The sequence below is a fragment of the Neovison vison genome, chromosome 5 (genome assembly GCF_020171115.1).
Source record: "Neovison vison isolate M4711 chromosome 5, ASM_NN_V1, whole genome shotgun sequence".
Lineage (NCBI taxonomy): Eukaryota > Metazoa > Chordata > Mammalia > Carnivora > Mustelidae > Neogale > Neogale vison.
Window position 1 is genome coordinate 121,303,625 of NC_058095.1, and position 27,008 is coordinate 121,330,632.

General features: G+C 37.6%; 1 protein-coding gene across 2 annotated transcripts in view; it reads right to left on the bottom strand.

Annotated features, from left to right (window-relative positions):
* The window catches only part of DIAPH3 (diaphanous related formin 3), a 512,938-nt gene that overhangs the window by 407,686 nt on the left and 78,244 nt on the right, over positions 1-27,008 (bottom strand). For both annotated transcript variants that reach the window (XM_044249843.1, XM_044249842.1), the window contains one exon: positions 22,930-23,034. In XM_044249843.1, the coding sequence (XP_044105778.1) occupies positions 22,930-23,034 (105 nt within the window). The remainder of the gene's footprint in view (positions 1-22,929; positions 23,035-27,008) is intronic.

Sequence of the window (27,008 nt, forward strand, 5' to 3'; positions counted from 1 at the left end):
GAAAGAATGTGAATCTGAGGCAAAAATCAATCCATGAACCCCTCTCGAGAGCTCTAGGAAGTTACAATAAATGCTCACACTCGATTTACCTATTTACCCAATAGTCAATGAAGCTACTTGCAACTCATTCCCTGAGCTTTAGAAGCCAACCTCAAAGCCAACGACAGAGTCACTGAATCACAGGTGCTGCGAGCAGCACCTGTAAAGTGGGATCTTGAGAAAGCTTTCCAGTACCCTCCTCCCAAAAAAGCCACCCACGATTCCAGAAGAAGCATTTCCCTTTAGCCACCAGACCTCGCGTACCCTGAGAACATACACACACACATACATACATACACATACACACACACACACACACACACACACACACATCACTCCACACTCTGTTATCTGTCTGCAATGGCCCAATTGATGTATGAAAACAAGCTGAAAATCAACCAGGCAATATTAACCTCCTATGCTCCAGTGCTTTTGCTCCCCAGACTTGGGGAACCATTTCCTTAACGCAAATCCTTCAGATCCACACGTTTTCTTCCTGTGGTGGTTTGCTAGGCTTGTGTTGCAGCTTCAGACTTGATCTTCCGGCATCTGCTCCTCAGCCTAACCTTGACCTCAGGATCCTTGAATTGGCATTACTTGCCCAATAGGGATTGTTCTGGCCTATTCGTAGTCAAAAGGAAGGGGATTATCAAGGTTCTAGTTTATCTAGATCATCTTTTCTGTGCATTCTACTTGTCTCCTCCCAGGACAGGTTCCCTTGGACCTCTAGGTTTCAGGACCTGAGCCTCAAGCTTGACCATACGAGGATTAACTATGGCCTCTAAGATAAACTAATGCTTCTATCTGCAATTTGATGGGAGTGTCATGGAAGACTACATTTTTATAAAAAGGGTTCTTTCACGAAACAGAATTTAGAAGTCATTATTCTTCATTAGTATTTGTTTCTATTTCCTAGCCTCAAATGGCCCTCAAGATAGCTTTCAGATATTTTTACTCCTGTTCCATCCCTTTAATACCTGGTCAAAAGCCATCAGCTCTTTTTGAAACTGTCTCTGCCCTACTCTTGACACATGACTTTGCCCCTCCCTCTGTGAAAACAGCAACACTAGGCAGTATTGAGTCCATTTTCCTCTACCAAGAAAATCAGTATTCTTCTTGCTTTACTCAGTTGCCCACACAGCAAAAACTGTGTGCTTCCTTATTTTTAAGACAGAACACTAAACCATCAGTCTAGTCCAAGCACCTCTTATGCGCAAACCCTTCAACCATATCCACGCTCACCTCCCTCAGTTCTGCTTCCTGCCAGGCTACTATTTTTCTTCTTTATCACCACCACCAAAATCGACAAGTATGGTATAATCTCACTATCCCACTTCTTCACTACATCCACTTCTCCTAGGCCCTCCCAGATTTGGTTACCTGCCCCATCAAGAGTTTCTCTTACCGGTGACCATCAAGGAATACCTCATCTCTGGGCCTCACCTCAGGGCCCAGCCAGCAATCTCCCTGAAGCACGACTCTTCTATTTTCCCACCTGAGCACTTCTCTCCCTAACACTATCCCGTCTAATTCTTCTTGACTGCCCTATATCCTACCTAAAACTGCAGATCTAGCTAGAGCAGCTTCACAAAATCCTCGCCTTTGTTTCTCCTCCTCTCCCCACTTAACAGAGGCTTTCACCATGTCTCTACTACTCTTCTCTCCTTACTAACCTAACTTTACTGGTAAGTTTTCAACCATGTCTTTACACCAATAATGTGAGAACTAATTTTCGGCATGCCATGACCAATTTCATGAATTTCAGAGAAAAATCTATACACCCTGGTGTTCTCTACAGCCAAGGGTTCTGTCACACATCCCTTTTATATATACCAACACTAAAATTTTCCTTGAAATGGAGAAGACCAGAAAACACTAGATGACAAATGCATTTTTCTCGAAGACTGACTAACACTACCTCCTACAAGTCACAGTTATTAAGGGTCTCTCATAAGCCTCAGAATAAAAGCAGATGGAACATTATCAAGATAGCATTAGAATAAGAAATATCAGAAATAAGACCGAAACTTTAAAAATTACTAGAAAACACATCTATCATCAGTATGTACTACTGAATGCTTAAAATATATGCCACACACCACACACCCAGGAACACACAGAATTTCATTTACTCTTCACAAGCATCTTGAGGTTGACAGTCTCAACTTCCTTTCGCAGGATTCGAAGAAAAGTAACCCAAAATGCTAACAACCTTCTCTCTGGCAAAGAAATTATGGTTTTCATTTTCTTCTTTTCGGTTTGTACATTTTTTCTGTAAGGATTATACGTTACTTAATGAAAACATTACTGAGTGAAAACACTAAGATAAAGACATCAAGTTTTCAACTAAATGGCTCCGAAAGCAGGGTTTGTACTGGAGGGACATTTCCTGGTAAAAGCAGGAACCAAAGAACTGTCAGAAATGGAAAGTAACTTGGAGGTTATCAGATCTACTCCCCTAATTTTTAAGGTTGGAAAAAAAAAATCAGTTTAAGTAGTAACTCCTAAAGGCACAGGAAAATCACATGAAATACTTCAAATATAAATAAGAATTTTCATATACTTCAATGTAATAATGTACCTCTCTCATGAATCGAGCCTCCAGGTTCTATCTCAATTAGTGTGGTATTTACAGCGGTCGGCATTGTCACACGCAGGTAAAGGCTTAATAAACGCTATTTGGCAATGATCACAAACTGAACATTGAATTTATTTAGCGATTTATCCAGATGTTTCCAAAACTTAAGGTCTGCAAATAAAAGTGATTATAAAATGAGTGCCAATTTACTCCAAGAGTATAAAATGAAGCTGTGCGCTATTCCAAGTTACATTTAAAAGCTTTGCAAACGGCACACTATTAGCTCTGCCGATTTGTTTTTATTTTTGTAATTTAAATGTGGTCCATGTTATCAGGCCATCTGCACCGTGGCAAAATGACTTAGTAAACAAGACAAAAATGGTGTTCTGTCAGGAACAACATCAGATTTTGTTTCTGCTAAGAAATATTCCTCTAAAAAGACAATTTCTGGGACCAAGGCAGAAGACTTGGCAGAAGGAAGCCACAGCAGCGGTAGTCTGTGGTGTTGCTTAGATGCCAGCTGGGGACTGATGCAAGTCCAGGGTCTCCCCCACCAACTCCCCAAGACAGAGTAGAATGCATTCTCCACCCGGTGCAGTGGGCGAGAATCCAGCACCTGACTACACACATACAGCCCACATATCCCATTGTATTCTTTACACTATTAAAGCAAAAAGTGCTAAAGACCTTGTCTTGTACACATTAGCTTCCCCAAATTTCCTATGCATAGAATGGATTGCTATAGCCAAAAAAAAAAAAAAAAAAAAAGTCAAGGGGCAAGCACAGAAGTTCATTGGTCATGTCTCACTACATCCAGAAGTAGGATATAATCTGGTTGATGGTTGCCCTCCCTCTTTCCCCCCCATATCATCCTCTTCATTTTCGATCCAAAAAAACCCAAACCTGTTTATCCTAAGAAATACACAAAAACATCAAAAACTACAAGTCACCCACAATCCCACTAGACCTTTTTAAGTATACAAGGAAATTGATGTCCTTGCCTCAGTTTCCCCAACCACAGCCTAAGAGGACACTGTGAGTGCTTTTGCAAGTTTGAGGAGAAGCCATCAGGCATTTCCTTTTCAATGGGTAGAGAACACATAGACCACCTACTCACTCACATATACACGTATAAAATTTCTTTAAACACAAACTTGTACCATCCACCTGCTTCTATTTTTTTTTCCTGATCAGCTAACTTTCCAAGTCATATCTAATGCGCTCATTTGAATGGCTGTAATATCCATTGCTATAGGAATATGCTATAAATTCATCACTTTTCCAGTGATGGGAATTTGGGGTAAGTTTCTTGATATTTCACACAGTGCTGCAAGGACTCACTTTGTACAGCTTTATACTTTCAATTTATTGTTATACAAATAGATTCAAAATAGTGGGGTTTGTTAGATCATTAGGGTATAGCGGTTTTTTATTTAAATACTACCAAATTATACTACAATAAAGTTGCATTGCTATATATTTTTACTCCTTCACCAAACACTACTGTCAGCAATACTGTTTAGCTTTTCTATTTTGACAGATGAAAAATGCTTTCCACACCGATTTTAATTTACGTATTGAGATTGAATGTCTTTTCAAATAGCCATTCACCATTTATGTTTCTTCTTAGGTAAATTGCCTATTCATATTAAGTGAAAATTTTCCTATTGGGTTATTCGTCTTTTTCCTAATGATTTGTAGGTATTCTTTACCCAGCAGTGATACAGAGCAAATATTTTACTCCATTTTTTTTATTTCTTCTAAATTTTTATATTTACTCCCTTTCTCTCCCCATCACTACCCATATGGAAATTTTTAGTTGTTATATTAACCAACATACCCAATCTTTTTCCTCACAATTTCTGGAATTTAACGTACTTGACAATATTCACCTCAAGATTATTTTGCTTCAGAAAACTCTACATTTCACATCACTTACCCAACATAGTAAGGAAGAGGGAGTTCGAGGGAGTTCTTTAATCTCAAAAAACAAGTAGAGTATCACAAAATTCAATCTTAACGTTCCTCCCCTTCCTCAGTGTGACCATCACTCAGACCAGAAAATAGTACTGAACGGAGCTATGGGACTTCATTATTTTCCCAACTAATTCTTCAAATCCATTATCTCAACTCATCAGGTTTCTCCAATCCTTCAGAGCTGAGAGAACAGTGGGGAGGGAAGAGGTAAGATACAGGAAACTGTTGTCCTTGGATATCGCAGTTATACTCAGGTGCCACTGTCCTCAAGTTGGGGCTGATAAGCATCCCAAGAAGCAGCATTTGCATATGTGGGTAACTCGGAGAGTCATTTGCTGGGTTTTCTAAGTCTACTCTTCATAGACTGTGTTGGGGTCATCGCAGGTCGTCCCCTTAGATGAAGCCCTTAAGATCTCTCAAACCCAACTACTTTTTGAGAGGTCCATATCCAATTGATGTTTTGGTACAAGTCTAACTTGGTCCAAAAGCAGGTCTACTTTTTTATACTTGCTTTGCCACCAGAGCAGCTAACACAGCCTCTTGTCTTTAGAGTCCACCATTTGCAAATAGAGTCATTTTCCAATCATCATGTCCCCATATTGAAAGGGATGCAGTCAACTTCTGAGAAATTCTCTCAAAGGGCCACCCATATGGCTTTATTCCCTCACAAAGAGTTAGAGATAATGCCTTAGCACCCTGACACCACTCTCTCCAAAGAAAGCCTTTTTTGATAGCTCTTCCATTTTTTAAAGCATTTGTGAACCTAGTCTCATATAGCCTAGAACTGAGTGACAAGTTAACAGTAGCAGGATTAGTCTCACAATCTCTTCCCATGACCACAGTAGTCTGACACCTGCTATCTTTAGTTTCTAGACTTCCACAAAACTGACACAACGGAAAAAGCCACAGTTAACATTTCTGCTATAGAAACTTTAGTTTTACTCTCTTAATACCTTTTTAGGTTGTTTTTGTTTTTTTTTTTAATTTATTTGACAGACGGAGATCACAAGTAGGCAGGGAGGCAGGCAGAGAGCCCGATGTGGGGCTCGATCCCAGGACCCTGGGATCATGACCTGAGCCAAAGGCAGAGGCTTTAACCCACGAGCCACCCAGGCGCCCCTAGGCTGTTTTGAAATCAAAACCACCTTAATACTTCCTTGGAATGGTAGGATTTTTTTTTCCTTCTTTATGTCTTGTACTTTCTAGTTTTCTATAGCAATGCATCCTTTTTGAAGTAAGAAACACTTAAAATTACTGTTTTAAATTACCTTTCTTTAGTGCATTCCCATTAGTCACATTCTTAACTTAGATTTTGTTATTAATTTTAAATAAGCATTATACAAAAGTAATTACTTAAAGCCATTCAATTCATTTATTCATTTTTTATTTATTATGCTTTAAGATGGCATTTGAATTCTGATCATAACTTACAAGAAAAGTATTCCTTCTCCTGAACTTTTAATGAAAAAAGTACTTAGAAATCGTCTTTTTTCACCAGAGAACAAAGCCATAAACAGATATTCTTCCACATTGGTCGTAGACCATCACATTAAGTGCTATTTTAACTTAAGTTGTATCTTTGATTTTAATAATTTTAAATTTGAACATATGAATAAATGAATGACACTTGCAATGTTACTTGATTACTAAACAAGTTGATCTTAGAATTTTAATCACTTTAGTCATTGAAACACTCTAGGTCCTAAGAAAACTCTCAAAATTACAGGGGGAAATATAAAAATCATGAACTATGAAACTTAAATATGTACTGAGAAAAATAAAATGAAAACATCAGTTCTGGTCACATTCTAATAGAAATGAACCTCAGGGGAGATGCATTTTGCCAACTCTGAGACACCCACAAAACTTAAGTTACAATTAAATTCAGATAATGAAATTCAGAAAAACCAAATTTATCAAATACAAGCCTATTAAAATGTCTCAAGAGATTATACATGTGCACCAAGATCAAGTATGACCTCAAGATAAAATGCATTTTTTTAACCATTAAAAAATATGACCTTAGCCATTTCAGGGTACGCTAACGTAGGAAGAAGCAGTCTGCTTGGCTACCTGATGACATGTCCAGAATTCAGCAGAGTTCCACTGAGACTTTCCAGGAAAGGGAGTACTAGGCACACTAACACAGATACCTACTTTATGCTGCATCGCTTATTCCCTGTCTTCATGGAGCTTCTAGTCTATCGGATTAATTCAGTGGATGACTATATGAAGTGGGAGGACAGTTAAGGCAGAAAAACCAACAGTGTCAGGGGTACACAGCCCATTATCTTCACAGCACATCATCCAACAAACCAAGTAAATAATTATAATTTGGCTTCTTATATAGACTAGCCTACAAAGAGATGAGAAAACAATCTTCTCCCTAATGCTATTTCTAAGTCATTAAAATGGCATTTGCATTCTTACACAGTCTCTATTAGCTTAGAATGTATACCTGTTCACAAAATGTATGCTAAGCCTTACAATGTTGATCGATCAAGTTTGTGAGCCTTCAAGTTCAATCACATGTGGGCAATCACAAATTCACAGAGATAAGATTGTCCTAAAGGGATCAGTCTTGTCCAGGTGATACAGAACCTTAACGACATTCTTTTCCAAGTATAACATATAAAGGCAGAGTTAGGGCACATCATAGCTTAGTCCTGAAGCACTAACCCAGCACACATAAAAGGTGGCAAAGTGAACAGCATAAGAGCGAATTCAAGCATGTCTTCCAATGTGGCTAAATGGAGGATGAGACCTGGTTCGTGGTACCACAAAGAAACCAGTAGAGGCAACAATAAGAAAAGGTTGATGTGGGTAAGAAGGAAGTCAACGTAAACTTCAGAGAACTGCAATGGATACTGCAGGTGGGTGCATGCTCCCAGAATATTCCTGAATGGACAGGATTGATTCAGTTAGAAAAAATAGGATGGGTAATTAAAAATTAAGACATTTAAATCTAGGGTGGGTAGGAGTATAATATTTAGAAGAAAACAGATAAAAAACTTAACTTTTCTTTTATCTTAAAAAGGGTACCAAGCCCAGAAAATCTTATAGTTCTTAAAAACAGCAAGTCACTAAATAATTTTGTAGATTGTGTAAAAACATTTGAGAAGATTAAGGGCATATTTATCAGCTTATATCATCAATCTGGCATAGCTAAAATGTGTTCATAACAAAAGAAAAACCAAACATTTGTGAAGGAGGCAATATTCTCAAATGAAATCATTTCCATCTTAATATTTTCAATTCATGTCACACACTTGAGATAAAATATTAATACATTAGTTTATACATAAAATGAATAGAACAAATATGAAGTACTAGTACAGTAGACATGCTTATAGTAAACCAATACTTATTGGCATAAATAATCAACTTTTTTTTTAAGTTAATGGGGTAAGTGATCAAGAATTTTTATAGAGATTGTTAATCTAAAATTAACCCAGAAACTTCTGCTATCCATCTAGATATATCATGGGGGGAAAAACCTGCATGAATGAAGCCAAGACATAGTCAAACAGAGCTAACAGAAGTAGAAAGACTAAGTCCTTAGGTCATTTGAGAACCTAGATCTAGGCCCATCTGAAGCCAATACCTTCTCAGATGCGCGAGCCAATATGTTCCTGTTTTTGAGTACGATTGAGCGGAAACCATTATTTCTAACAAAGGGTAGAACAATTAAGAGAAAAATAAAATTATGGAAAATTATATTTTTATGACTCCACTGGAGAGAGACAGGGAAGAAGAAAATCCACTCAAGTGTGACTTCCTTAAGGTACTGGATATAGATGTCCAGTATCAAGCTTTCTAGTATTCTATAACTTACAGTGGCAGGTGCCCAACACATGCTGTAGCCCCACATAGTAACTACACAAACTTACTCCTATGAATTGAATTTTGTGACTACCCAGAGTTGATTTTTTGTGCCCCAAATTGCTAATGAGCTGTGATATCTGTTCGAGTTAATATAATCACATAGGAGAATGAAAGATAAATTGTTTCTGTGATAAATTACTTTAATGCCTGGAAAAGATAAGATTAGGATGAGTGCTTTAAAAAAAAAAAAAAAACTTGTTTTCAAATTAAGTAGGGACAAGATAACTGACAAGATCATACTATAAAAAATCAGACAAATCTATGTTTGAATTTAGACTGCTTTATTAATGATGTACTATATGTTAGCTAATTGAATTTAAGCTAAAAAATAGTAAGTATACATTCTTGGTCAAATTAAAACACACAGTGGGTCACAGACAATGCTTCATGGGCATCCCTTATGCAGGAAAAACCAAAGTAGAACCCACTCCTACTCAGAGAAAAGGACGTGGTGCTATATCCAAAGATTGACACGAGAATATATATGTTCATTTTTTAAGTAGGAACGAAAATAATTTTTATGATGCCTGCTTTTAGTAATTTACTCAACTTTATTCCATTATGAAGCCAGCGTAAGAATGCTTCAGCAGTAGCACACAGCTGCCCAGTGTCATCTGACACTTCCAACTTTGATGACTTGAACGTATGTAATCACTGCCCTACTTCCCGTCCTACATGTTCCAACACAAACGCCCCTAAAATTTTATTATTTAGTAAGTCATGTCTTAGGGATAATGAATTCTCAGATCATATAGCTAAAAGTAACAAAGCGGGATTCTGAACTCAAAAAGACATAGTCTGCCATGATGAGTAAAACAAGCTTTTATAAAACATTGTAGAACATAAATTTAATAATTCATACCTTCCAGAAAAGATAGAATGTAGTCTTTGTTCCTAGTTCCAGTCATTAATATTACTATACTTCAAATAATATTTCAGCAATTTTCTTAGTATTTAAAAGCAGTATCTAAATACAGTTACCATTTTTGTAATCTATTTTACTACTGTATATATAATAAAGTCCTAATGTCCATAATATTTTACAATATGTTACCAAAATTGATGAGTTTAATTACTTAATGTGCACGGATCAATTTGAAAGAAATTGAAAATGAACACACCGTACACTCTACTTAATCTTGTTAGTCTTGTTTCAGAATTCACTTTCTAATTTGCAACCCAGTAGGCTATATTTTAAGATAGAAGATTTCTTTTATGTTTCAGCAGTTTAAAGCCAAAGCAACTACAGGAAGGTAGAGTTCTAGCAGTCACAAAGTCTGACCTCAAGGGGAAGAAAGGTCCCAGGCTTTCATGCTCTAAGCCAAGTCCCTTGGCTTGTTATACGTTTTTCCCCCCCTAAAAATGGGGAGGAGTTATTCTACTTCTCTGTCTATAGAATAATTTTTAAATGAATTACAGACACAGAAAGTAGATCAACAAATTGGTAGACAAATGAAATAACAAAGGAAATAATCATTCAAAGTCACTTCTGGTTGGTTAAGGATGGCATGGAACTATATAGTTAAGAGGAGTGATACATTTTCATTAGTAATGCATTTTCGAAGTAATACAGGTATCTGCAAAAGGGGTCACACAGTACTTTTCACATCATCGAACCATTTTAAAATCCAAGGTGAAATAAACTCTCCAGTGCCTATGAACTCCATTTACATGGAGTACATCGCTGTAATTTTTAAAAATGCATTCATATTCAAATCTGAGAAACAGGATTCTGAGCTCATCAGGCCTGCTTAATTGCACCAACATCTGCAATCAATTTAAATTCTTTAAGATGGTCTTTCACAGTGCTTGAAGTGATTTCATGCTGTGATAGATTTAACACACTCACTAATTTATAGACACACACAAGCAGATGAGACCTATTTTTCCAGGGGTGGGGTAAAGTACAGAGGGGCAGTCTGAGTTTTCCAACTATCACTGCGATATAAAAAAGGAAGCATTCTGCACAACTTATCGAAATCATCTGAGAAGATGATAGCACTGCATAATCATAATATAGAAATTAAAACTAAAACTAGTGTTTTATTTAAATCTATTTGTAGGTCACAGATCATTACAAGGTTTGATGAAAGTTTACGGGTGGAAAAAACAGCAAAAGCCAGAGCTATCAGTTCAGGTCACATCGAGAAATGTCATTCCTTAATCGATCATGATAGTCTATCCTGAGTCAAGGAGGGTGGGGGCAGGCAAGAAGAAGAAATCCTGAAAATCTAGAATTGTTTTTAAACCAAAGACATACATTGGCATCACATTAAGAATATGAAACTCACAATAAGAAAACTAGAGGCTTTGGGCAGATGGCAGCAGCAGTACAGTTTTTGAAACTCACTGGATTCCTACAGAAAAAAACAACTAAAGGGCAAAACCACAGACCTAACAATGCAAGCAACAACTTATCTCTGTGATCCTCAAAATACAAGCAGTAGGAGACAAACCACTAATGACCACAAAATTTACACAATATCAACGTCTGTGTGGGAAGAAACAGAGGAGGCAAGAAGATGCCAGATGAACATGAAAGCACCAGAAGCCCAAAATAGCCCAGAGGTCCTCATTAGAAGCCTCAGTAGGCTAATTTGAGGACAGCAGCTCAAACTAGGTGGAGTTTGGCCTTTTCCAATTGTGGATGAGCTCAAGTGGCAAAAAACAACGAAGGAGACTGGGGCGGATGTGTCCCGTGAACTCCCGGCACTGAGCTGCCTGGGGTCCGTTGTAGGAGAGTACAGCATGATGAGAGAAAGTGCTGACGGCGAAATTGAAGTTGAGCAGAACATTCCTGCAGAAGATGAACAGTTGCCACAAAAACAAAGCCATAAAACATGGCAAAGTAACTTACAATTTCAAACTGTGCAAAGAGACATTAAGACAACATACAAGACATAGTGGAAAAAAAACAAATTTCAAAATCCTCAGAAATGAGGGAGAGAATTTGGAGTGGGGGGTTGGGGAATAACTAAGAAAATCACTTCAGAAGTAAAAACTAAACTAGAAAGAACAACAACAACAAAAATACAGAAGAAAGATTTGGGACAGAACGCATATTGGGGATACACAAAAATCTTACATACAGATAATAAGATCTCTGAAGAAGAGCCCAAAGCAGGTCAACAGAACACTTCCATGAAAATTAAGAAAAAAAAATTTTTAAAGATTTAAGAAATACATAATAAAAGTATACTGTTTATCAGATAATCCCAACTCAAACAACTAGATAAAAAGAGCCAGTAATCCATAAGGGATAATAATTAGTTACCAGCAGAACTTCTGTCATGTTTTTATGCCAGAAGAAAAGAATATATTTAAGATCCAAAAACAAAAACAAAACCACATTAGCCGAAGATTTTATATCCAATAAAACTGACTAAATGATAGAAGGCATATACGGTTATCTGCATGCAATAATCAGGAAATGCTCTTCCCAGGAGCCCTACAGAGGAATCCACTGCAGAGCAAACTTTAGACAAACATCTAGGGAAATAAGAACTATGGACTGGTGGGGAGACTTAAAATATAGTTACTCAGAAATAAAAGCGGCGGCGCTAAATTCAGTTACTCATAGACGGGAAAGCTACCGGAGGACTAGAAAGAACTAGAAAATGTAACAGCTCTATGTTCAATGTAGACAGAGTCTAACAAAAGCAGCAGGTGGAGACCGCATATGTCAAAGAACACTTCTTTGAACATATCCACACCATGTTTTTCCTTTGCTATCACTCTGCTGAAGAGGCCCAGAAACAGTGATTAATCCACCAGCAATAAGCATCCTTATGCCCAGACTGTTCTTGAAATACCATTTCCCACTGAAGGAAAAGATGGATCCCAGACACAGTGTGGGAGAATCAACATACTCACCAGGCAGGAATGAACAATCCGAAATTCCTAGGGTCATAACAAAATGTCCAGGAACCAACTAGTCAAAGATGGGGCAATTTGAGCTTCACTAAGGATAGTAATTATAATGCATAAATTATCATAATTATCATATCTTAATATTAAAAATAACTGGTTACCTTCAGAGGTTAGGAAACCAATCCACTATAGTGAAAATTGGCAATGGAAAAGAATCAAGTATTTATCCTAAACTTCCTATACCATGAAGTAGTCAGTATTTGAGAGGAAATGTCTCTTTATAAGCATATTCCAAGTAAGAATATGCAGTGAGAAGAAGACAGTCTCTTCAGCAAATGGTGTTGGGAAAACTGGCTTATACCATAAGATAAATTCAAAATGGATTAAGGGGGGGTGCCTGTATGGCTTAGTCATTAAGCATCTGCCTTCCACTCAGGTCATGATCGGAGGGTCCTGGGATTGAGCCCAGCATCAGGCTCCCTGCTCAGCAGGAAGCCTGCTTCTCCCTCTCCCACTGCCCTGCTTGGGTTTTCTCTCTCGCTGTGCCTCTCTCTGTCAAATAAATAAATAAAATCTTTAAAAATAAAATAAAATAAAATGGATTGAGGACCTAAATATGAAACCTGGAACTATAAAAATCTGAGAACAGAGCACAGACAGTAATTTCTCTGCCATTAGACACAGAAACTTTTTTTCTAGATCCGTCTTCTGGAACAAGGCAAACAGAAAACAAAAATAAACTAGTGGAACTATAGCAAAATACAAAACTTTTGCACAACAAAGGAAACAATCATCAAAACTAAAAGGCAAACCCTATCTGATAAAGGGTTAGTATCCAAAAGAGAACTTATACAACACCCCTAAAACAAATAATCCTAATAAAAAATGGGCAGGAGACATGAATAGACATTTCTCCAAAGAAGATATACAGATGGCCAACAGACACATGAGAAGATGCTCAATATCACTCATCAGGGAAATATGGATCAAAACTATAATGGGATATCACCTCACAGCTGTCATCAGAATGACTAAAATCAGCAACACAAGAAACAAGAGGCAAGGATGTAGAGAAACAGGAACCCACATGCACTGCTGGCAGGAATGAAAACTGTGGAAAGCCACTGTGGAAAACAGTATGAAGGTTCCTCAAAAAGTTAAAAATGGAACGAACCACCCAACCATCCAGTAATTGCACTACTGAGTAATTATCCCAAAAATACACAAACACCAATTCAGAGGGATACACGCACCCCTACATTTGCAGCAGCATTATTTACGACAACCAAATTATGGAAGCAGACCAAGCACTCATCAATAGATGAATGGATAAAGAGCTGGTAAATATATATATAATATATATGTGTGTTATATATATTATATATATGATGTAATATTAATCAACCAAAGAAAATAATTACATCTTGCCATTTGCAACAACATGGATAGAGCTAGAGAGTAGAATACTAAGTGAAACAAGTCAGAAAAAGACAAATAACATATAATTTCACTCATATGTAGAATTTAAAAAACAGAACAAGTACGCAAAGAAAAAAAGAGACAAACCAAGGAACAGACCCTTAACTAGAGAGGACAAAACTGATGGTTACCAGAGAGACTGGTGGGGGGATGGGTGAAATAGGTGATGAGGATTAAGGAGTGCACCTGTGATGGGCAGCAAGTGTCGTACAGAAGTGCTGATCACTGTATTTTACACCTGAAATTAATGCAACACTACATATTAACTATACTGGAATTAAAATAAACCTAAGACTGAACAAGTATTCCAACTAATAAATGTAAATGAAATTATAGAATTTTAATTATAAACCAGACATGAAGAAACTCCTGACAATAAAACATAATACTTCCTATGGTCTTGCCAAAGGGATCAAATCTGAGTCTGATCAAGCTTCTTGATCTAGCTGCCATTTTGCAGGAAATGAAACATAAGAAAAAGGATTATGCAATCAGCAAAAGCCAGACTGTCCTAGATAAAAATAAATAGATGGGACTTCTGAAGATTGGGGGGGGGGAACCTTAAAGACATTCCAAATTTTTAAAAAATCATGAATAAATTATGGTGTCTGGTGATGTATTTTTGGGTAATAAAACTATAAAGAAACTCAAGGAAGTGACTCCTATAAAAGTCAAGGTAGTGATTAGGAATAGTTCAAAAAAAGCAGGAACGGGGGGATTTGAAATGGACAGGATAGCTGAAGGGTAGATGGCAAGGTTCCATTTATTAACCTGGGTGGTATTTCCCTTATGATAATTCATTAAGCTACATATTTGTTTTTGGTGTTTTCTAGAACTGTTTTAATTTACAATAAAAAAGTTTTTGTTTTTTGTTTTTTAAAGGTCTGATTTCTAGTTCTAACTGCAGAACATGGGGATGTCACTTCCTAGGCCTTTACTCATGTTCAAAATGTAAAGGTACGCTAAGATATATTCTAGACCTACAATAAATAAACTATAAAAATGTCTACTAAATGAGTATAATGCCATTCTTTACAAAAATCATGCCAGAAAATGACATAAGTCATGGAGAGTGATAGAACAGCCTTCCCAGGGGGAGAAAAAAATCCACCCTCCCCCCCCCCACCAGAAAAAATTAGCTTAACAATGATAACATCTAAATTTACTCTTGGACTATTTTTTCAGATTTTGGTGATCCTAAGGATAGAGTTCCCAGTTTACCTGGTCTATCCCTGGAAGGCTTTCTGATATTGAAAGAATTTCAAATAGTTCTGTATTACATTGAATGTAAGAAGATATACCAACCCTATTTTCTTCAAAGTGGAGGGGAACCATGATACTGCACCATTTAGGAAATGGTATTAAGTCAGGGAAACATGAAATTAAGAATTAATGCTTTTTGTACATCAAGATGATTAACATATGAAGGATTTAAGTATGTATAGAATGTATTCTATTTAGGAATAATTAAGAACTGAAAGGCTGTCTCTTAAGCCCAAACTAAATTAAGGAGGGTTTTAAGATTACAGCCACCAACTAGGAATATCAATCAGTCCACTGAAGCTTTTACACCAGGCATACTCTTTTCCTCCTTATTAATACTCAATTGGACATCTCCCAAAACAGTCCAGGTCCTTCCATTTGTCATAGTAGACAGAATCAGAAGAGGGGAAGGTTAAAGTGGACAAACATTAGGATTTCTTCATAGCTACAGTATGCCATTCTGATCTGTTGCCCAGGCAAACTAGCCTTAGACCCTAAGTGGCTTTATTTGTAAATATGCTCTATGCTTTGCCTTTAAATTCTATCGACTCCTAATCTTTTGTTGTATTAATGTTACACTACATAGACCTCTAGTGATGAGGCTCATCTTGTACAGCCCAGGAGTGTTTTTCATCCTTGCTTATACGCTAGAATCACCAAGAGATCTTCACAAAGTCCAGGTGCCTGGATCCTACCTGCAGGAATTAACTTGCTAAATGCTAGGGCTCAGACACAGTTTTTGGGTGTTTTGGTTTTTTTTAGGTTCTCCAGAAGATTCTAATGGATATCAAGGTTGAGAACCAATGTTCCTGTCCACTCTCATTTCCTGCTCATTTCATGAATTTCCTATCCCCTTCACTCATGAAAGGCAGCCATAGATACATAACATTTTTTTCATTTTCACATATTCCTTCAGAACTCTTTCTTCCATTCCATAGGGCTATTCCATAGGGCTATTGCTCATCACTTTTGTCTCCCTCAAATCACGTGCCTCTTTTTTCTGACACTCTCCAAGTTTTTACTACTTTTGCTGTAATCAGTCATAAGTGTAATTACATTTGCAAAATCTAAAAAGCAAGAGCAGAGCAAATTATCTCTGACCAAGAAACAATTCAGTGAAAAAGATAAAAACCACCTCAGATGATCTCCAATGCCACAACTGGTATAAGCATCGGGGACCACATCAGGTTCTAAAATTCTAGGTTTTACCAGTAAATAACATTATTTTTATATCAGGTGAGTCTTTTTAAAAATTGCTTTAAGAAAAGGTATCTTTAAGGTGGGTTTGTTTTGGTAAGATCTTATTTGAGAGAATAAGAGTGTGTGTGTGCCAGCAGGGTGGGGGGTGGGGGGACCAGAGGGAAAAGCAGGCTCCCTCCCTGCTGAGCAGGAAGCCCTATGAGGGGCTAGATCTCAGGACCCTGATAGCATGACCTGAGCCAAAGACAGATGCTGAATCAACCAAACCACCCAGGCACCCTTAAGATTTTTAAAAGACCAAAAATACACAATTCTAATTTGAACCTAATATAATTTCTTGTAAGAAAAAAAAAAAAAAAGATGAAGAAAAGATGACTGGGTTCTTCATTATCATCTCCTGCCTAAGCAAGAACACAGGGCAGTAATAGCAGGAGCACATTATTCGCCCCTGGTGCTGCCCAGAAACAACTCATAATGAAGCTGGATGGATTTGAACTGTTAGAAGATCATTTTAATTGTACATAAATAAAACCTGTCCTATGTAGGCAGAAATGGAAATTAAAGTGCCAGTTAGCTTATTAAGAAATACTCCTAACAAGAAATTGGTTCATTGCCCTGGGGCTCTGATATTTCCTCCTAGTCAGCAAGAAAGACCTGGAGACAAACAGACAAAATAATGTAAGCAAGGGCACTGCCCTGCCGATGAATGGGTAAGTGTCTAATACCAAGTACCAGCCACACATTTTTACTAAGCTTTTGTTACAAGTGCACTTGGTTCAAATCCCTAACCCCAAATGGAAGTCAAAAAATAATCCATGTTAACTTTAAGTAGCAAAAATGTGTAGAACTGTCTGGTTCATCTAAGTTCCCAGTGCTTGAAATATAACCCTTTTAAGTAATAACAATGATTAAAAGTGAGAGAAAACAAAACTTGATGTATCTGCATCTGACAATGTTTTCCAAAATTAACATGAAAATAAACCCCCTCCAAAAAAAAAAAGACTCTGAAAGGTTTGAAAATGCCCCCACCAATATAATACAATATTAACAAATCAGGGCTAAAAGAGATGAACTCCAGGTTTTCTACCTAGGGAAAAATATATAAATTTGGCCATCACTAGTATTTTCCCAAAACACTTCTTTCCTGATCAGGACACGCCTAGAAGGACATCACTGGACAAAACCACGTCATTCATACTTGAATGACCTACTGGGCTAGGACAAGAGGTACCTGGTAACACCTTTCAAAATATACTATATATACACACAGGTACACATACATACAAGAACCTACAATCCTACATTTATGAACTCCATGTAGGCACATTTTATCACATTGTTTAAAAAACTTGTTACCCTTTCTACGTGCCTTTTAAAGTTATGTTCTAATATTTGGTGTTTATTTCTTACTCAAGAAGTCTAACCCAGAACTACAGAAATACTTAAGGGCTGAAGGAGGAGAGCTCAACATGAAGCAAACTTCTCCAATACACGCCTCAGAGGAGCCTTGCAGTCAATTGTCTGTGGTCACGAATGACTAGGAAAGAGAAAAGCTGAAAACAAAGTCCAAAGAAGCAAGCGGACTTCCGGGAGCAGAAAGATTAATTCTGCTTCTTTGGGGAAGAGGTAGGGAGAGACGGATGGCGGACCAAAAAGGAAAAAACTAAATATAAACAGGAAATAAAGGATGGACGTTCTAATGAAGAAGCTGAGAAATGTGAAATTAGGCCTTACCAGTCATCAGCCCCGCTAAAAATCAGCTCTTTACTTGCAGGTGTGATACAGCTTCCTATGGCATACAGATAGAGGGAGGGAGGTCCAGGAGCAGGAGCTTAGAGGAATTTTTTATTCCAAGCTAATGCATTCAGAAGGAACTAGAAGTATGTATTTGGAAGAGAAATTATTTGAGCCTTTTATCCACACCAAATGGTACAACCCAAAAGATAAGACCACATGCTGACAGGTAGCAGTCTGGTTGTCATCTGTATAGAGGTAAACTGTCAGGGCTGTCTCATATCTTGTGTTTAAAAATAAGTTCCGGAGGGGCACCTGGGTGGCTCAGTCAGTTAAGCATCTGCCTTCCACTCGGGTCATGATCTCGGGGTCCTGGGATCGAGCCCCACATGGGGCTTCCTGCTCTTTGGGGAGCCTGCTTCTCCCTCTCCCTCTGCCTGCAGCTCCCTTGCTTATGCTCACTCTGTCTCTTTGTCAAATAAATAAAATAAATAAATATATGGGGGGGGGTGGAGAAAAAGTCAACTCCAAAAGCACTGATAAGCAAACACTCAAGCCCACTACTTAGTTCCTGGAGGCAAAGGTGTTATATTCCACCCCCTTCCTCCCTCCCTCCCTCTCACACCCTCTGAGCTGCTTTCTTCTTCCAGGGATTTGCTTTCACTTCCAGGGCTGTAGATGCTGACTTCTCAGGACTCCTCCAGTTTCCATTGCCACAGATTACCCTGAAAAAGCAGCCAACTGAAACAGCACAAAGAAGATTCTTTCTTCTCAACAGATGGAAGAAGTAGAATGAATTTTTTTATTTTTAAGATTCCTTTGTGATGGAGGGGTAGGGAAGGGAAGTATCTTATTGCTCTAAATCCTCCCCTCTGTAAGGTATCCTTTTTAACACCTTTTTCCAGTGGTTTTTAAAGTAACCCATGGCTTCCTGTGACTTTCACATTACCCAGACATCACCTACCCAGAGCCAGTTCACCCTGAATACAACTCAAGCACCAGCAAGAATATAAACACCAACATCAAAACGGGTATTGCAGACACGGGGAGGAGATACCAACACCAAGAAAAGAAAAACTTGGTGAGGGCAGCTCGTCTATTAGGATTTATCTCCAAAGCCTGGTTTGTCTCCTCAAAGTACAGGATTCCTGACAATAAAACCATCATTTAACGTTATCTGCAGAGGTGCTTTCAGAATTTGAAGGGGGAAAATAACTAGACCACAATAAAGAACGAGAACACTCAAAGCCAGGGTAAGCATGACTCAATACATTTACAGGGTAGATGTTTATTAAATTACAGTTCCCTATAGAAAATAGGGGAAATTTTTACACAATGTGTGGCTTAAGAGCTCCTTGGTGTTGGTTTCAAAATTTTCTTCTTCCATTTTTTTTTGGAAACGATGGAGTCTCTTCATTTGGACTATCATGTTAGAGCCTCATTTCAAGGTCCTTACCCCTTACTGCAGAATACTTACCAGCCCCCTAGTAATCAAACTAAAGTCAAGACTGTATTCATTCTTTCCGAAACAAATTTTCTTCAATAAACTTGCTATGGAACATCTGAGGCAAGTCATCTACCAAGGAATGGCCACTTGGCGCTGTACTACCCGCTCTCATGTATGCACGGTCTACTTGATGAGGGGAGTAATTTTCAGAATGAATTAGAGATGGAGACCCTGTATAGGCAGAAGGCTATAGGGACGGTCCAGCCAGATGCGCACAACAGCATAGCAAAATCCCCACCTAAAGTAGTTTAAATAAGAACGTGCATCACCTCACGTGACAGAAAAATCTGGAGGCAGGGCTGTATAAGACCAGAGCAGCAACTCCAAGAAGTCATGTGCCAACTATCCCACGCCCTCTCACAACCATGTCAAATAACGGGGAAAAAAGTGGTTTTCTGCCCTGGATCTCTTTGTGAGGGATTAAAACATTTCTCAGAAGCCCCCAGCAGACAGTACTGGCCAAACCTGGCTCACATACCCATGCTGTAGGAAACTGGAAAATTTGACTTTGGCATTTTTCAGCCTCTAAAGTAGGCTCTTTGCTTAAAAAAAAAAAAAAAAAAAAAAAAAAACAGTTAATAATCTTTTCTAACTGAAAAAAAATCAGCATTCCATTGGGCTACTGAAACAAACTTAAGGTCTTAGAAACAACCTAGCTTGACTGAGGATTTGTTATTTTTCCCCCATTCCAAAAATCCAGCTTAGCTACTTTAGGGCTGGTTTGAGCATTAATATTTCTAAAGAATTTTCAGATTATCAACTGCAGGCATCAGTGCTATTTTGAAAAATATTAATGCTTCTCCACAAAACAATCTCAAAGCAAAGTCTAAGGCTAAATTTATAACAAAAGTTTATCTGACACAAACACCCCCATGCTCTCTAGAATAACTCATCTATAAATTTTGACGGTTTTTCCTCAGAGAAGATTTTTTGTCCTCATTAACCTCAATACACTGGTATGACAAAGTCTGTATCTAAGAGTTAATGTGTTTCTACTTCCAGAGCAAAAATAGATGACTGGTCAGCTTGAACTTTCTAGAATGTTAACCAACCGCCAAATTATTAAGCATCCTCCTAGGAAAAGCCATGATCCTCCACACACTAATTAAATGAGTGAATGCTTTAATCATACTTTAGATAACTAATCTATTTCAATCCTGATAATCTAATTATCTAATTCTAGTAAATAAATTCCAACCTCAGTCCAAAACGATTAGAGGATTAAAGTTTACAATCAGTGAGTGTATGCAAACTGAAATAGATCCACTCTAATGAAGTTCAAAGCAGTTTGTTCTAAAAAGTCTGTTTATTATCTAAAATTCAAGAATTAAAATGCATTATTATACCAATGTTTTCTAAACCAGTTCTAACTAATATAGTATCTCTTATAATTTTATTAAGTGAATTTATGTTCTTTGGATTTAAAATTGTCTAATAGGGGAGTCATCCCTATTAACTGTCCATGAGACAGTTACAGCACAGGGAGGGGTGGAGAGACAGGTAAAAATAGATAAAGGGGATTAAGAGTACCCTTACCAGAGATGAACACTGAGTAATGTTAGAATTAGTGAAACCTCTTGCACATCTCAAACTAATGTAACACTGCATGCTAACTACTCTTCAATAAAAAAGGAAAATAACACCATCTCCACGTCCCCTGTGTTTTTTCCACATTGCATTTCATTTATCACGTATGTTTATGTGTTTCTGTTACATGTCTTATGTTGCTCCGTAAGTCACCATGATTGACCATCTTGGTACTCCAAGTCCAATGCCTGGAACACTGCCTGATATACAGACACTTAATAAATGTGATGCAGACCCACTAATGGTCAATTTGTACTTTTCAAAAATATAAGTCCATGTTCATCAAGAACTACGGTGTAATGATATCAACAGCAAGAACAAATCACAAAGAAAAAATAAGAAACAATTGCTAACAACCACTGCTACCAAAAGAGGCAGCCACAGGTATAAAACCTGCTATGTTCCACTCATGAAATAAACTATTTTTTTAGTATTTTATTTACTTGACAGAAAGAGAGAGCATGAGCCGGGAAGGGGGTGGGGGTGGGGGGCCATGGGTGGGAAGAGGGAGAAGCAGGCTCCCACTGAGCAGGGAGCCCGTGTGACTAGATCCCAGGACGCAGGATCATGACCTGAGCTGAAGGCAGATGCTTAACAGACTGAGTGAGCCAGGACCCCCATAAACAATTAAATTCTAACAACAAGCCTATGATATAGCTCTAAGTCCCATCTTGTGGAGGAGGATGTTGAGAATCAGGTAAAATAAGATGCCCAGTATCAAAGGGATGATAAGTCAATCCACAACACAAGTGCTCTCTTAAGTCCCTAACATTCATTTGTGATATCCAGGGACCATTAAGAAGCAAAAGCAATTTTCATCACAATAGCAGGAAACAACACCCATCTACATAAGGAACCAGAAAAAGTACAGTACTCTGATTTCTACAAATCAACATCAAACTGCAGAACAGGAGGCATGCTTAAAAATTAAACACCACTTGAGTCTGCTTTCTAAAAGAAAATTCTCCAAGTCACTGACTGGTCTAGTAGATAAATAGAGCTTACGTATAAATAACTTAAATTCTCGTTACTTGGCCTTTAGTTAAAATATCCAGAGAAAACTGCAGCGTAATAAGTTATTCTTCTCCAACCAATTCTGTTTTAAATTCAGCCAAAATCATTTTCTACTGTCTTTCTGATTGCTTCTTCATTAGTTACCGTTTTGTAGACTTCATCCCATCCATCAATTCAATTTCTATATGACTGGTCAAGCTCATTTGTTGTCCCATGAAATAAATGTAATTGATTCTGCATGCCAGTCATGGTTTCTTAGACATTTACTCATTACTTCCACCCACATATTTCATGTTTCCTTGGAAAACTGGCAGACACGTGGAGGCTTAATGCTCTTTTCAACGTCTACGTTTATAATTTGTTATGAGATAATTTTATCCATAGAGAACCTCACGTTAAAGATATGCCTCTCAGCCACTATTATGTGAACTGATTTAGGTAGTTAGAGTAAAATCGGCCCTACTTTTCTATAATACAAATATTATCCCAATTTATAAGTGACATCAGAGATCAATAGCCATCTTAATCCACTTTCCTTAACAAGGAAAGAAGTCTTAGAGGAAACCAACCCAGTCCATGTTCCTCATCAATGTCAGGGGCTAAAAAGCAAAAGCAGTCTTAAAAGGTACGAGAAATATTTTTAAATTAAATAAACATCCTACTCGTGGCCTTTATACATTCAAAAGCCCTGTGATTCCAGTTGCTCAAAAATTTAAGCACTTCGTTAGACAAATGTGTTGTTTTCCACACTATAACACGGTTCAGCAGTATTTTTCAACTTGACAGTTTTACTTACTGTCTTGGAAGCAGTATTAATGTACTGCATCACCATTTCTTTTTTGATGCTGAAGTCCTTTTCCCGCAATGGTGCCTTCTTATCTTCATTTAAATTCATATCTTCCTGGAAAACACAATTAAAAAGCCTCATTTTAGAATCTAAGTAGAGTAGCAATTCTACATACCCTAGGAACGGAAAAATCAATAATTTGTGACTAAAGCAGCATTAATTGTTTTGGAATGATTTACACATAGTTCTGCCTGGAGAAAAGAAAGAGCAGGAAATACAGACAAAAACATGTTCTAGATCATTTTAACAGGTAAAACACTTACCAGAAAATCTTTTTAAATTTCACAGCAAGCTAGTAAAATTACATTCTCATCACTACAGATAATTAGACACTTAGATTAGATTTCTCCCTTTCATAAGGTCATCTAGAGTCACAATACACACACACACACACACACACAAACACAAACACAACACACACAACTATAGTTTGTTGTTGTTTTTTTAAATAGCTGTACCTGAAGCTATTTTGCACTATTTCTGAATGAGCTGCTCCATGTATCAAAAATTAAAAGGTAAATAAGCCAACCACTTTCCAGATTGTGTAGCTACAAGCTCATCTGATCAAATACCTGGTATAGATCCTGGCAAAAGGCATTCTATAGTGGTCTCTTGTCTACCCCTAGCAAAAATATCCATTAACTACTTAGTCTATTCTGTGTTCTAAATCATCTAAGAGTTGTACTCATAAAAAGAGGTACCACCCAAAAATCTAACATTTCTCAACAGCACCCATCAAAATAAAGATTTAAGTAACCTAGATTGTGCTACAGGTCTCACTTTAACTTTTTAAAAATACAAGTCAAGAATGCCCACTTAAATGTGGGAATTTCTACAAGCTGTCTTATTTAGAGGCTGCTCTGGCAAAGAAAAAGGAGCCTACAGGGAGACAAAAATGACTAAATTAAAAGGGCAGCTCAAATGGATTTCCTCCAGATACTAGCCCTTTGTCATGTGTGATATGCAATATAACACACCTGAATGTATACCAACCCTATATCCACTCAGAAACAGGTGTATAAAAATCAGAACTTTGGAGCACCTATGGAGTCCAGAAGTTAAGTTTTTATAAATGTTTTATAAAAGTGCTACAACTCATCAGACACTGTTATTTATGCCTTGAGCTGACTCAGTTTTTGGATACTAATCCCTTCAAGCACTTAAAAGTCAAAATTTTCTTCATTTCACTTTGATATAAATATTTAAGATTTTAGAAGTTGTTCCACTTGACCCTAATAAAAGGTAGTAATTAATAATGTCACTCCTGCCCATTCAGGTTGGAAATATCTTATTATGTGAATAATGGTTTGTTTTGTTCTCCCTCTTTTTTTTTTTTTTCTTTTTTACTTTATGCCAGGGACTCTCAATAGACCTTAATACCACGTAGGATTTTAAAAATATCTTGAAATATTTTGGTTGTCAATGACTGAGATGATGCTATCAGCATTTATTAAGGTGTGCTAGACATTCTTCAACACCTGGGCTAATCCTGCATGATAAGAAACTATTCTGTGTCCCACAGACAGATGTACAAACAAAACAAAACAAAACAAAACAAAAGAAGAAGAAGAAGAAAGAAAGAAAAAGGAAAAACAAAACAAAACACAAAAACTTCCTAAGCTTTGACTAATTCAATAGAATTAAATATAAAATGGAATTAATATGTAAATTGTTACTGATTAAATACTTTGCAGTATGTGGTTTTAATAGACATTGATTTTTTCCAAGAATCCAACTACTCTGCAAGTTATAGTTATACTGGCTTCTTGTTTTTGTTTTAAATAAGCTTTGCCATCAATTGTGCTCAATTTTTTTAATTTGGGTATCCCAGGAAGACACTGGTTGTTGTATTTGAATCACTGGAACAGCAAAGCTATGTTGACATGCACAATAGCTATTATACTCACGTGAAGCAAAGATTCAAGAATGACTTTTTTGTACCTCCTGACCAGTCATGGCCAATTGCTTACATTGTAATGTGTGTGGTTGTATTATGCAGTACAGTAAGACATTAAATGGATTTTTAAAATTATGATTATAGATAGCTTCTACTACCTATAGAGACTTTCACTGGAAGAAAGCAATGGCGAAGTCACAGGGAAGTAACGGGAGTAGTTGTTCTAAAAAGGCAAAGGACATGAGAGTACTGAGAACCTCTGTATTTAAATATTCACTGTATTTTTTATTTTCTGTGCAATGGGCAAACCTGACTCAGCTCTTTACCAGCAAATTAAAATAGTAAATACAGAATATGAGAAAAACTACAAAGTCTAATGCTTTTTTTTGGAAAGGTATATTCAAGATGACAGCAGCTCACATGCAAAAGTGGTATATTTGGAATTAGGGAAGAAACCCAGAGTTTTCCCAGCCCATTTCCTCTGCCATACCCCAACTCTCTTGTCTAAATACAGCACTCGCTTCATGACAGTACCAGTTTAAAAGCAAAAAGGAAACAAGAAAGGACACTAAGAAGTCTGGAATCAGGTACGCAGTACCACGGACCCTTCTCATTTGGCAGGTAACTCTCTATTTAATCAGAAAAAAATGGTATTGGAAAAAGAAATTCTGCCATTTACAAAAGGAAATACAGGAGCACTGAAAAGGAAAAATATGTTTTTGTGCATAAAAAGTGCAAAATTTAGCTCTACAAAGAAAAAGTCTGAAAGAAGAGCACCCTATTGGGCACAGACACTGGATTTTGGGGGTCAGGGGCCACAAAGTCCTTAGGAAATGTAGTAGAAGCTTTTTCCAAAACAAATGCACATCTATGTTATAGTAGAAAGACAAAATTTCCTTCTACCCTTTATAGGTTTTTCTAGTTAATTTGAGAATTAAGTTGTCATGAGCCAGATTAATGGGAGAAAATCACACACATGAAAGATTTCAGGACAGAAAGGTAAAATGAGCCTTATATGCCATACTGAGGTAAGGAATGGAACAGGAGCCCTGGGTTTCAAGGGAAGGAGGACAATTCACAGGCGGTAAGAAAAGTTTGGTAATCAGATAGTTGTCCTCCTACACAGGTCACTCAGATAAAACTTCTCTCTCATAACTCCTCTCTGGGAAAGGCTCCCAATTTAGATTCTTCTAGGTGGTTCAGAGAGGGGAAACTATCTCTCTCAAGCCCGTAGGGTCTCAAATGCCTTCCGCTCAAATAGTGCACATGTTAAAGTGACACATTTTGGGGAAACTTGCTCTGAACCACTTCAGTGTTTTTGTGTTTAATTCCAGAGGAGTTAAGCTGAGCATTTCTGAAGGCTATCCCAGAAACTGGAGTGGGAAAGTGGGGTTCAGGAGCCTAGCACCTTCATGTCATAACCCCCTGTCTTAGGGGAAAATCTTCATTGTGAGAATTTGAGTATCACATCATCTACACTCCGTGAATTACAGAATAGAAAATCCAGGCTCACAGAAATCAGACGACTTTTCAGGGATAGCTGGTTCTTTGAAACTCAAGACCCGGAGCCCCGACTCCCAGTCTAGTGCAGCTTCCAGGTAATTCTAATAGGTCCCTTGAAAGCAAGTCATCAATTTTTATGTTACTCAGTTCCCACCTGTCCAAAATGATCACATGCATCTCTACTACCTTAGGTCAGGTTCCCTAGAGGTAGAGTATGAGACAGGGATTCTGGTGCAGAGGACTAATGGAGGGGATACCTTCATGCTAGTGAATAAAAAAAAGCAAGACAGAGCTGGGGAAAGACACATGTGAAAATGTTGCCTCAGCTAGTCTTGCTTTAGCCCGAACTGCACTGCTATCAGTACTACCTAGAGTGAGGGGGCAGTTGTACACCTCCAGATCAGTCAGTTAGCTACAGGATCATAGTTCCCGGAGGCCAGATCTCTGGAGAGGGCAGCTGTGAGTCACTGGGAACCAATATGAATCGACTGGGGTTTGCATGCACCAGCCTGGTAACGGGTGTCCTTTAGGGGCACAACAGCACACACAACACCTTTTGAAAACAACTGTATAATAAGGCTTATTTTTAAACAGAACCAGATAATACAGAAACTCACATACAGGGCCT